At 54.6% G+C, this 13,346-nt stretch overlaps 1 protein-coding gene across 5 annotated transcripts in view; it reads right to left on the reverse strand.

Annotated features, from left to right (window-relative positions):
* COL22A1 (collagen type XXII alpha 1 chain) overlaps positions 1-13,346 on the reverse strand; it is a 259,317-nt gene that overhangs the window by 23,069 nt on the left and 222,902 nt on the right. For all 5 annotated transcript variants that reach the window (XM_042923636.1, XM_042923634.1, XM_042923635.1 and 2 more), the window contains 5 exons: positions 11,066-11,119; positions 6,788-6,841; positions 2,834-2,878; positions 2,122-2,175; positions 86-139 (listed from right to left, as the gene is read on the reverse strand). In XM_042923636.1, the coding sequence (XP_042779570.1) occupies positions 86-139; positions 2,122-2,175; positions 2,834-2,878; positions 6,788-6,841; positions 11,066-11,119 (261 nt within the window). The remainder of the gene's footprint in view (positions 1-85; positions 140-2,121; positions 2,176-2,833; positions 2,879-6,787; positions 6,842-11,065; positions 11,120-13,346) is intronic.

Below are 13,346 nucleotides of genomic sequence, written 5' to 3' on the forward strand. Positions count from 1 at the left end.
CTAAACAACACACAGGGCTGTACCAGGATGAGCCAACCAAATGTCACTGGGCTAACAGGCAAACATAGAGGAGAGTAACACTCACCGGTGGGCCCCTTAGTCCTGGGGGACCCTGTGGCCCTGTGGGTCCAGTGTCACCCTGAAACAGAGAGGGGTCACGTTATCACAAAGGGGATGCATGCAGATAATGGAGACACAGTTTCAAATGTGGGCCAAACTTCATCACGTTCCCCAAGAGACCCAACTTAACTGTTCAGACCCTTCATCACCGATCTCCAGTGATTCCAAGCATGGACGAACTCATTTCATGTAGATGGGTAAATGCGTGAACCTGGTTTATTTATTTACTTGCTCAGACACCGTCCACCCGATCCCACAGCGATTTCTGCTAGCGCCATTTTGAACTAAGGGAGGCAGCCATTGAAGAGAAGCCATCTTGGACGTCTGTCCCTGACTCACTGGACGGTGACTGAACTCACTCCTGCCTCTGCTGCCACAGTAGGAAAAACGCTGCCCGTGCACACAGTGCCTTCCAGGGTGCAACGTGGTGGTGAGCCACCACCTGGTCTTCCAAGCAGCCTCGTGGCGTGGCTGTCATTCTCTGCCATGTTATGAATGAAAACACAGAAGCTCGGCCATGCTCCCTACCGAGCAGACTCAAACACTCTAGAAAATGGAGCTCTAAAACGAAGAGAGTCCTATAGTTGAGAAGGAGGGAGAAAGCACTTGCCCCCTGGTCTGGCATCCTAGGCTCCCGTCCCAGCTGCTCCCTGACCTGCCAGGGGAGCTAAGCTCAGCCACACTCCTGCCTGGGGAGCTCCTTCCATGCAACTGGCTATAAGTTGTACTGAGAGGGAATGGATTTTCAAGCTGCTCTTTGGCCTTGAGAGGTGCCTCCGGGGTCAGGGCTTGGGAGAGGGCCCCGCCCGGGGTCAATGCAGCTGTTCTGCTTTTAGCTGCACGACAGGGTGCTGCTTACACTAGACTGGCTTTGTAAAGCCAGTTCTGCTCCTGAGGAGAAACATGGGAGCCTGGCTGGTCCTCTAAGGCCCTTCTAGCTCTATGATCTCATGGAACAGGTCACTCAAGAAGACAATGTGCATCAAGAGCCATGGGTGGGGTGCACTTCCCCAGGATTTAAATGCAGATCCTGACGGATATAAAGGGTGGGCATGAGACCCCCTTGGACCTCTTGGACCCCTTGGACATGGACCCTGTGCCCATGCTCCTGAGCAAATAACCACTCCCAGGAGGCCAAGTTGCAGCCACACATGTCAGACCTCCCACATGTGTCATGTATGAGGTCTGGTCCCCCAGGGGCACGCAGAGCTGACCCAGGCCGCCTCCCACCCAAGCCACCTCCTCCCACCTCTGACAGCCTGTGCGACCACCAGTCAGTCCCTGGACCTCTCTGGGTCTCAGGTTTTCTATCGGTAGGACTAGGGTAAAAGATATCTTGCCCTGCCCTGATCCCAAGATCAAAAAGTCCATGAGAAGGGCGCCTGGGTGGCTCAGTTGGCTGAGTGTCCGACTTTGGCTCAGGTCATGATCTTGAGGTTCATGAGTTCGAGTCCCACATCGGGCTCTGTGCTGGCAGCTCAGAGTCTGGAGCCTGCTTCGGATTCTGTGCCTCTCTCTCTGCCCCTTCCCCATTCACACTCTGTCCCTCTCTAAAAAATAAATAAACATTAAAAAAAAATTTAAATGCCACACAGCACATGTTAGTGGTGGCCATGATGGTGGGTTCATTAGACTGCGGAGCAGCCGGGCTGGAGAGATAATCTGGGAGATACTGAAGTTCAAGCCCATGTGAGGACGGACCCAAAATGCCACCACTGATACTAACAGGTACGAAAGATCGATTCAGCAAAGCCTCCTTAGCTACGGGGTGGCACAGGCCCCAACTGTTGAGGCTGGAAACCCAGACCCCCAGGGCCTCCTCAGGACTCCAAGGAGGACCCCAGGGGCCGGCAGGTGAGAGACATCACTGGACAGTTCCGAGCATCTGCCTATGCAAGCCTCCACAGGCACCAACCTCCAGAGCCCTCAGGGATGCACATTTTCCACTCTCTCTACCCCTTCCACAGGCCCAGCCGGGCCCCACAGGACACCCACACTCACATCTTTTCCTGGCGACCCTTCCCGGCCAGGGGGCCCCATGGCACCAGGCTCTCCCTAGAAGGGGGAAGTGGAAACAAAATACCCACGTTAGGGAAGAGAATGCAGAATGCCAGCGCCTGGTCTCCGCGCACCTGGGCGGCGGAAAGACCCAGAAGCACAGCCCACCAGAAAGAGCCCCACTGAGTCCTGGCCGAAGCCGGGGTCTGCAGTGCCCACACGGCCAGCTGCGAGGGCCTGGACCCCATTGTGCCTCTTTAAACCAAAGGCAAAACCGAGCCCAAGGGCCAGGCACACCGGTGGGGAATTCTGCCTCTTCAGTGGCTGACCCATTGGACACCTCGGCTTTCCCGTCCCTAAACGGAGCACGGCTGGGGGTCTGACCAGCCTTCCAGGTTCCTTCTGTTTGGGGCATCCGAAGGAGAGGGAAGAACGTTAGCCCTGGGCCCCCTGCACAGCTTGCAGGCAGCACAACCCACAGAGGCCTCCTGACTCCGGGCTGATTTGGTCACATCGGTTGTACCTCAATGTCTGGCTCCCAGAAGGAACGTTTAGAAAAACCAGACCAAGACCGGGCATGGCACTTCCCATGATGCCCGCTGTCCTCTCTTGGGCAACCAGCTGCCGTGCTGGCCTGCGGGGCCAGGAGCCCTCAGTCTAGAAGCACCAGCTCACGTCCACCTGGGCCGGCCGCCAAGGCTAGACGTCCACTTACCCGGGGACCCGGTGCACCAGAGTCGCCTGTGTGTCCCTTGAAGCCCTGGAAGAAAGAGGAATTAGTCCACCAAAGGGCAGGCTGAACAGGCGAGAAGGGGCAGGCACCTGGGGTGACAGGTGCGCCCCCTCTCGCCGTGGTTCACCTGACGCCTCACACTCTAGACCCCAGGCAGAGGCTAGGCCCTTGATGCTGGGTGACGGGGTGACTCTGCACCATGACGAGAGCTGCAAGGCTTGTTCCTGCAAATGCTCCAGCGAGCCAGGGTGTCGCCCCATGTCCTCCTGAGCGTCATCGTCCTGATGTTCCCCCGTCTGGCTTGCACCCCCAGTGCCTGGCCCCTGGGGTACGTGTTTCCCTGCCTTCACTCTACAGGTGGGTCTCGGGGCACCTCCCTCGTTCCTGCAGCTGTGGCCAGCCCCCCGCAACAGCCTTGTCCTGGGCCACAGCGCTGGGCTCTCCCTGCACAGAGATCACCTGACGCACCGCTACAGAGCGTCAAGCCCTGCGAGCAAAGCGGAAGCCGTTAGCAGGGCTGACACCATCATTTCTAACAGCCAGACCAGCCTGTTGTGTAACAACCCCATTTCACGCGTGAGGACGCCGAGGCTCGAGAGAGAAAACACCTGCCCAGAGTCCCAGGATCAGAAAATAATCCGATTCAGATCCCGGTCTGCCCAGACCCGAGGCCCTCCCGCTGTCCCTGCTCTGCACACTCTCCTGACTGCTGGGTTGGCGTCTCACCAGCTCTGGTCTCGGGGAGCTTTCCCTACCTGCTGACACCCAGGTGGCACGGTCCCCACTTGAGGGGCGCCTGCCCACCTGGCCACCTCACCGTGCCACGTCCCAGGCTCTGTGTCCTCTGCAGGCTGCACACTAGGCACTCCCTTCCCGCTCCAGGCCCGGGCACACATGTCCTCTCTTCCCGGCGGATCCCTTCCTCATCGGGACATTCCTCCTGGCTGGAGGCCTCCTCCCTACCAGCCTCCTGTCTCCAGCCCCGTCTCCCTCAGTCCTCACGCGCTCACTCTCCGAGGCCCTCCTCGTACCTTTGTCACCGGGCATCCTGGCCAGAGCACTGCTCTGAGCCCCTGCAGCACCCAGTGCCCCCGGCCAGCCGGTCCCCAGCCGGCGGCTGGCACAGAGTGACGGACCTGTGTGAGCAGAGCCCGTGCATGCAGCTCAGGTGGTAGCAGAGAAGAGGGAGGAAATCCCTCCCCGTGGAGCCCCTGCCACATCCTGTCACTGCAGTGTAATGGCAGGCCTGGGAGATGGCTCGTCTTTCCCCCGTTTTACGTAAGAAGCAGCAGGCTCAGGCCTGTCCGTCACAGGTGGAAGCGGGAGAGCCATGACCCAAGCCCAGGTCTGTCTGACTGCAGAGCACGCCCTCCCCACTGTCACCCTCAGCTCCGGGAGGCAGCAGTTTGTGGCCAAACCAGGCCATCCAGAGCCAAGGCCAATGTCTCCTGGCTGACCCCACCACGCTCTCCTCTCACCTTATGCCCTGATTTTACCTCCTGGTTCCAAAAAGCGAATGAAGACCTGGCTGGGGAGAAGGCCACCACAGGGCCTGGCCGTCCGAAAAGAGAGACCACCTAGCGGCCTCTCCGATGTGGTGGCTGTTACCCTGGGAACGTGCTCTTTACCCTGCTTCTCCAGATTTGGGTGGTAAGAATGTGTGACCTCACCTGCCTCTGGGAGGGGGGGTTCTGGGAAAGGCTTCTGGAGCAGCAGGTGGTGTGGGGACAGGTGCAAGCTCTCAGGCTCCAGGAGATGCAGGGGACGCAGGGGCCGGGAGCCTGGCCAGGTGGGTTCCACATCCCTGCTAAGCCGCTGGCCACGTGGCTCCCCCTCTGAGCCTCAGGGGCCTCGGCTATCCCTGGGGAGGTGACCCCTGTCTGTGGGGTTGTGGTGAGGATTAGACGAGGTGCCACCACCAGAGCCGGGCCGTCACTCGGTGACCAGCCAGGAAGCGTCAGTGACTGAGGCAGAGGACAAAAAGGAAGCTGGCTCAGATCAACCACTGTACCTCGGAGAAGTCAGCTCAGCCCTCGGGAGTCCTAACATCACCTACAAAATGAGAAGACTGAAAACACCTGCCAGGCATAGATAGCTTTGCAGAATTAATCTATGGAAAGGGGCTTCATGGACCCTTAAGGCCGACTTTGGAATCAGGTCTGGAATAGAACCATGGAATAGAACCACTTGGGAGCCGGGGGTCTCGGCTACTCTACTTCTCTTCAGTGGGACTCAGTTTCCACGTCTGTAAAATGGCGATAGAACTCACTTTGGCCGAGTTGCTGCCAGCACCGCCTAAGAGATAAGCAAGTGTTCTCTGCTGTTCAACACAGGCCAGTTCTCTTTCCCTGGAGAGGGTCAGGGCCTGCCTGGGCCCCAGCACCTTCCTCGAAGACACTAGAATCCCAAATCCAGCCATCCCAGAGCTGGGGCCCCTGGTACGCTCTCTTCCCATATAATCATGGACAAAATCAATGGAGGGAGCCTCACCGCGGGGCCAGGCACGCGGCTGGGAATTTCACGCGCTTCATTACATGCTCACAACCACCCTACAGAACTGGGAGATATTCTGATCTCCATTTCATAGAAGAAGACACAGAAGTCCAGAGAGGTCTCCTGATGAAAGTTAGTAAGTGACAAGGTGAAAGCTGAACCCACATTTGTCCATCTTAGAGGCCGTGTGGTTCTTCAAAGCCTTGCTCTCTGACTTATGCTGTGCCAGCCAGAGAACATGGGTCTCTAACCCCTGTGCCTACAGTGAGGTAGGATTCCTTGCAAGTCTCAACTGAGAAATGCGTCTTGCCCCAACACGGGTCCCAGCAAATGGATCCCCTTGGCTAAAAGGAAGACCTTCTCCTCCAATAAGCCAGGAACCACCTTTAAAAAAAAAGCCAACACTAATTCTGTGTTTTAATTCCACCATAGGAAGTAATATTCCCCATCCTTAGATTTTGTTCTCCTAAAGGACAATCAGGTGAAAAGCAAGGAGATTTAGGAAAAAGGAAATTGCTTTTTGTGTTCCAGTTCCTTCTTATTGAATACTAGCCAGGTGAGTTATTGATTTTAACAGAAAAACACATTAAGGAAATAGAAGCAGCATTTTGATCTCTTACTTCTTGCCAGATAATTGGATTTTAGGAATTTTATTAAAAATAATGTTTTTTTCCTAAAAATAAATTTATGGAATTGTGTAAACAATTTTGAAATTATGAAGAAATGAAACATTTAGCCAAAAAAAATAACCCCCAAATACAGAGTTCATTTTTATAGAAAAATTATCTATGTATGTTTACACGTATAATAGCTTGACAGCTAGATATAGATTGATATATAAATATAAACGTCAGAATTCATACTTAAAATAAAAGTCAGAATTCATACAGAATTCATACCTACATCCCCAAGATCTGGAAAGAATGTACAAAAATGTGAACACAGCTTTACCTCTGTGTCGTAGAATTACAAGTAACTCTATCTTACTCTCTAAAACGTTATTTTTCTTATTCTTTTTGTATTAGTACTGTCATTGTCACACAAGGAGAATGGGTTACTTTCGTAATTGGGGAAAAAACCTTTAGCCATGGAAAGTGTTCAAAATTAAAATTAAGACTCCTTTTTAGGTTCTATCATCCAGAGAAATCCCATTAAAATGATCGTAAACGGGTTAAGAACAAAGAAAACTTAGAACAACATGGCAACAATGGTTGTCATTTTGAAAATATAATCCTACAGCCATGCATACATGAAAGAACTGAATTTATTACGTAGGAGCACCAGGGCCTTGGAAGAGAGGTACTTCTGGGAATCCAGAGTGGGCGGGCTCAGCACAGGAGCCGGGCGGCTGAGGCTGCATTGTACTATGGACAGCAAGCATGCACGTGCACGCATGCACACACACATACACACACACGCGCACACACACACAGGGGCACTTACGGGCAGGCCGCGGGCTCCCTCTGGTCCTGGTAGACCCGGGTCTCCAGTTTTGCCCTGAGAGTAAAGAAGAGAAGAGCCTGGGGACACCACGATAAGGATCTTCCCTCCGGGCCACCTGGGCTTCACGGCGTTAGGTTTCCAGCGGCCAGTCTCTCACCCCTGCCAACCCTCCTTCCCGGCACGGTATTCCACCTCAGTCCGTACCAATCCCCCCCATGTGTCCAGGCTACACGCTCCTGGACTTTCCCTGGACTGTGCTGGTTACACAGGGTGTCATGTCTGAAGCCACTGTTCCTAGTGGCCCCTGGTCGTTCTCAAAAGTGCTCCGCTCTGGATGCAAAACGCTGCAGACACCTGGGTTCTCAATGACTCTGTGCTCACTCACAGAACCGCTTCAAGGTAGCTATCAACTGCTGCACGTCACACTTGGGGACACTGAGGCTCAGAGAAGCCATAGCTTTACTGAGCTCATCAATGGCAAAGCCAGACTGAATCCCCGCTGCGTGCGACATCCCCGAAGGCTGCTCATCTCAGCCGGCAGCTGCCTCGGACAGGAAGGTCTGCCATTCACCCCTCCTTTTCCCTGGCCCAGCTTCTCTTTACTACAAGAAGTTGTGGGGACACCCGGGCCATTCAAACTCTTCACCACCAGCAGCCTGGCATTGCCCTGGGCACAACTAGCCACAAATAACAGCCAACGAGAGACTGGGAGCTGAAGTTCAGGTGACGTGGTTGGGGTGGGGTGTGTGGAGTCCAGGGAGCCGGTGAAAGGGCACATCCCACTGATGGGGGGTGGGGCAGCATCGGATCCCGCCTTCGCTGAGACAGGAGGAGATGCCCTTCTCCCACATTCCCCTCCTTTTCACAGCCTGGAGACCTTGAGGATCCGATGGGGCCCATTAGTGGGGAAGGAGAGTGAGGCGCATCTGTGGATTTGGAGGGAAAATCGCGGAGAGGAGGGGGTGGGGCAGGTTTGTGTGACTGATTCGAGTCCAGCCGTGTGATCTCGATCTTCCCTTCCCTGGACCTGTTCTCAGTTGCAAACTCAGCACAACCCCCCTCCCCCTCCCCAGGGCTTTATGACCACGGGTACACGGTCCTAGCCTGGCTCCCACACCTGCTGCCCTCAGGTGACATGGCCATCACTGGTCCGAGCATAACAGTCAGCAACTCCTGGGGGCCTTCCATGTACCAGACACAAACTGAGTGCCTCACGTGTTCTGGCAGTGAGGCCTCACTGCGACCCGTTGAGGGAAGCATGATCGCTTTCCATCAGCTCAAACACCGAGGCACAGAGAGGTTAAGTGATCTGTTCAAGGTCACACAGCTGGGGTTCTAATCCAGGTATTTTGGCTCCAGAGTCTCTGTACATCATTATACGCTGTAATTATTGCTCAAATACCTCCTAATAAAGATGACACAACAGGCAACTCAAAAAGCTGCCTAGCTACATATCTATCCATCCATCATCTATCCATCTGTCTATCTGCCGTCTGTCTGTCCATGCACGTCCCTAACATATAAGAACATAAGTTATCTAACCAATCTATCCATCTATCTACATATCTATCCATCCATCATCTACCCATCTGTCTATCTACTATCTGTCTATCTGTCCATCCATGTCCCTAACACATAGGAACTTGAAAAAATACACCGAGTGTAGCAAATGCTGCTGCTTTCCAACCACATCCGCTTGGCTCCCTGAAGGGGGGGCCCATCATCGGTAAGCAGTCCCTGCTCAGGCTGAGAGCTGTGTGCAGAACAGCCTTCGGGGGTGCCTGACATTGAGGTGTGGAAGTTAATGTGTTCGTTAATACCTCCGGGAGCAATCCTCTATTTAAAAAGGCTTGAAATCGACAGACGGATGGATGGACTGGCTGGCAGGGCTGGGGGCATGGATTCCAAGTGAGCTCCTCACAAATTCTCAGAGGGTCTCCAGTGACACTGGCCTGGCTGACCCTGGAGGGGCTCACTCCCTAGCCTGATGTCGGTGGCTTTCCCCGTGGGGATCTTTCCCAGTCTCATTTCCTCACGCCCTCGGTGTTTCCTGGGAGCACTTCCCAAACGCCCCGCCTGCCGTAAATCCTTGTCTCTGGATCTGCTTTTATGGGATCCCGTGCCGCTCATTCCCAGGCCAATTCCTCAGGCAGCTCAGAGAGAGAAGACGTCACAAGGGCCACACACTGAGATTCCGGAGTGAGCGCCTGGCACACTCTGGAAGGCTCCCAGGTGGGAGTTGCTAAGCCCCCACTCCCTGCCTCCTCACGTACTGACTTACCCACCGGGTGCCCAGAACAGACTTGGCCTCGTACTGGTCTAGGCCCAAGGCCTGACACAGGCCTAACTGGAAGAGGCAATCCACAAACACACTGGATGCAGACCGAGGCCTGACAACTCTCAGAATAACATACCTGCAGAAAAGTTGACTTTCTGGGGCACCTGGGTGGCTCAGTCGGTTGAGCGTCCGACTTCGGCTCAGGTCATGATCTCACAGCTCATGGGTTCAAGCCCCGCATTGGGCTCTGTGCTGACAGCTCAGAGCCTGGAGCCTGCTTCTGATTCTGTGTCTCCCTCTCTCTCTGCCCCTCTTCCCCGTCATTCTCTGTCTCTTTCTCAAAAATAAATAAACATTAAAAGAAAAAAAGTTGACTTTCTGTCCCGCAGCACTGAACTCGGGAGTCAGCCTCTGGAGGGTGAGTCCCAGAAGCTTCATTTACCAGCCGTGTGACCTTGGCCACCCTGCTTAACCTCTCTGTGCCTTAGTTTCCTCATCTAGGGCAATAATAATGCCACACCCCATGGGGATCTTCTGGGGGTCACAGTGGAAAAGGTAACAAAGCATCTGTGCCGCAGCGCGAGCCGGGCACATAGTGACGGTCTCCATTCTCTCTCCCCTCCCACAGTCTCACCCCGCTAACTGCCACATGCCCTCCACGGGCTGCTCTGCTGGGCATCAGCCTTCGGCGGCTTCGGCGGCTTGGCAGGGGCCTTTTGTTTACAGTGCTTGCTGCCCCAAGCGCTTTCTTTTCCTCTCAGCAGTGAATTCTGGTTCCGGCATCCGGCAAGCAGTGAAAAATGATGAAGAAGGTGCTTCCCGCAACTCGTGTAAGATGCAGAAGTCGTAACAGCTTATGACCAAACTAAATGGAATTGGAAACCTTGCTGTAGAAACTTCTGTGTAATCCCTCTTAGTGGCTCTAAGGGTTCTGCAGCTCTGACTTCAGCAGGACTTAAAACCAGGGCGGCTGGGGAAGAGTCACGTCCCGACGTCATTACCAGTGAGATGAGTTGGTGCCTTCCGCCGATGGCTGATGTCTCACCTCGCTTGGTTCTCCAGCGATTCTGGCCAAGTTGCCATGCGTCTTGGAGAAGGCTCACATCAGTGTCTGGAGAACACCTCCCTCGGGGCTGCATAATATACTAGCAGGGGCACGCCATCATTGACGCTCTGCCATGGGTGGGCGTGTGGAGGGCTGGGTCTTGAGGCCCAGACACCACCTTCCAGCTCCCCCTCAGTACTGAGGCCACGGAAGGGATTTGGGGAGACAAACGTGCTGGCCCCACGGGCCCTGACCCACGGCCAAGAGAAGCAGGCAACTGTGCAGGACCACAGTGAGGCCACAGATACAGGTCGGCAGAACCCCCTGCCCACTTTTTGTTCCAACCAACTGCCGCTGGGGCACAAAGACTCCCTCCCAAGCACTCGGTCTGTTTCACTGTGTGTCCTGGGCAGGTGACGTCAGAGAAAAAGAAAAGGGGAAAAAACAAAACCTGCAGCTCTAGGCCAAAGCTGAAGAAAGGGCGAACTCCCTTCACCTGGAGCTGGCCAGAACGCTCAGGTTTTCGGTGGGGATAACAGGCTTCCAGGGTATCAGGCTTCTACAGGCTTCCAGGGTATCAGGCTTCTACTCCAGCCAGCGTCTACCTGCCCCAGCTCCCCTCCCGTGTCAACAGGACTGAGGCTGAAGGGGGCAGTAAAAAAAAAAAAATGCGGAGGCCAGGCCGAAGTCCCAGGCTCAAGTTCTGATTCTATCACCAGCCCATCATATGACTTTGGGCCCATCGCTGGACCTCCCTGAGACTCCATTTTCTCAGCTATAAAATGGGGACAGCAGCATTCACCCTGTAAGGTTGTCAGGAGAAGTAAATGAAGTAACACAGAGAAAGTGACTCTGGCTGCACCTGTGTCACAGTAGCTCATCCACAAAGAGCAGCTGTTAACGGAGACATTACTAATTTGGTGCATAAAATGGTAAAAAATTGAGAGTCCCTTACCGGCTCCCCGGGGGGACCTGGTTTTCCACCTCTGCCCTCTTTGCCTTCTTCTCCCTGTAAGAGAAATCAAATTGCTATTGGAGGTTCCAGGAGGGAAGACACAGGCTGCGTTCGGGACGCACGCCTAGTGCTGGGCTACAGCCACACTGAACAGCTAAGGGGCCACTTGAACAGACAGAACTGGTTTGACCTCCTGGTTTCTTCCCAACACCACAATTCTGCCTGGGATCTCCGATCCACAGCGCCTGGCACAGAGCGGAAAGGCAAAAACTTGCAATAGCATCATTCTTGGTTCTGTTGATCTGCAGAAGCCCCTACTAGGCATGTCATGAAGACAACCTTGGGACACCACAGCGTCATGTCTGTTGCCCTAAGGAGGTCACTAGAAGCCTCAGGTTTCCCTAAGAGACCGTTATTCAAGTCTCTGCAAACGGGAAAGAGAATTCTGTACAATGACGACGACATCACACAGACTTAGGTTCCAATCCTGGACCACCTGGACTGGGGGTGAGCGTGGGGGTCTGGGGGTGAGCGTGGGGGTCTGGGGGTGAGCGTGGGGGTCTGGGGAAGGAAAGCAACCAGGCAGCAGGGCAGAGGGGAAACTGAGTCAACCCAGGCAAGGTCTGAATCCTTCTTGCACTACTAGGCACCTGGTCTTGGGCAAATTATCGATATCCTCAGCCCCTCAGTGCCCTGCTCCTAAAAAGAGATGGCAAATGTGCTCCACAGAGTTACCAGGCGGTCAGAACGGAAGCTCCTGCCCACGAGGCAGAACTAACCCAGCCTCGACACGTGGCCCCCGCACCGGGGCTGTCTCTGCTGCTGTAGGCATTCAGGACACTGGGCATCGTTCCTCATCAGTGCCTTCAACATCAGTGGCCTGGCAGCAGGGGAAGCCATCAGTGGCCTGGTACCTTGGGAAGCCACCGTGGACTGGAATCTAAGTTTCATGGCCATCCAGGGCGCTGGTCCAATGCTCAATGGACACCCATAACCCTTTCCGAATGCCGCTCCTGGCATAACCAGGTTAACCAGGGAAACCAGCGGGGCTGCTGTGGAAGCCGGGCCGTACTGGTCCTCTTTTCAATCAAGAGTTTTCCAGAAAGCACTTTTCTCCATGCATGCAGCAGCAGGGGGGAGGTCAAGAGACACGTGCGTGGGAGAGGAAGCCAATCACAGGAGGAAGCGCGGCCAGGCAGGAGACCTGTAGACTCTGGCTGGAGACCCCGAGGACCCCCCGGGGGCAAAGGCATGATGTGTGGGAGCAGCACGAGTGCCACATGGGGAAATGCAGAAGAGGGCCGTGTGTGGCCCACGGATCGTCTGAGAAGGAAAGGTGGCTTTCTGAGAGAGAGAAGCTGCCTCAGGCAGACCTGCTGAGCGGCCCGTTAATGTCTCCGAACCTGCTTCTGCACCTTCAGTAAATTAAAGAGATGCTCCCCGACTGCAGGGGGAGGAATACGAAGGGTCTTTCTGGCACAGAGGGGTGCCTAATAAATGGTGAGGTTTGTGGCTCTCCTTCCCAGAAGCGACCGTTGGTGCCCAATGAGTGTTAGCAAAGTCACAGTGCACCCCCCATGGCCCTGGCCAGAAGCAGAAGCCACTTCCTAACACTTAGTCTTTCTTTTTAAAAAAATGTGTTTATTTTTTAGAGAGAGAGAGCAACAGGGGAGGGGCAGAGAGAGAGGGAGATGCAGAATCCGAAGCAGGCTCCAGGCTCCCAGCTGTCAGCAAAGAGCCTGACACGGGCTCAAACCCATGAACTGTGAGATCATGACCTGAGCCGAAGTCGGACGCTTAACCGACTGAGCCCCCCAGGTGCCCCTAACACTTAATATTTCTTCTAGCCAGTTCCTGTACGTAAATACATCCATGTCTCTTATACGTTCCTCCTTCTACCTTCTTCCTGACCCCTCTCGTCCTTCTCAGCCTTGACTACTTGACCTTGAACACTCGCCTCGAGTGTCCCCTCCACAGACATCCCTCCAGGTCTGGCTTGGGTGTCCACTATGGGCCCCTGGGCCCCCCTCTACCTACCACATAGCACAGCATGCTCTGTGTCAATGGTTTCATCCTTTTCTGTTTGGCTTCTCCACGAGACCCCAGGCCACATACTGGCGGGGACCATGGCTGGGTCTGTCTGGTTCCTTGAATTCTGGCCTAGGTCAGCCCAGATCTAGGAAGCACTACTTGGCGCTGTGCTGGGGACAGAGATGGATGGATGTGTGTGGCTGCATCTGTGTTGTGATGGCGTAGGGGGCTGAGTGCTCCTGGAGCACTG

The sequence above is a fragment of the Panthera leo genome, chromosome F2 (genome assembly GCF_018350215.1).
Source record: "Panthera leo isolate Ple1 chromosome F2, P.leo_Ple1_pat1.1, whole genome shotgun sequence".
NCBI classification, from domain to species: domain Eukaryota; kingdom Metazoa; phylum Chordata; class Mammalia; order Carnivora; family Felidae; genus Panthera; species Panthera leo.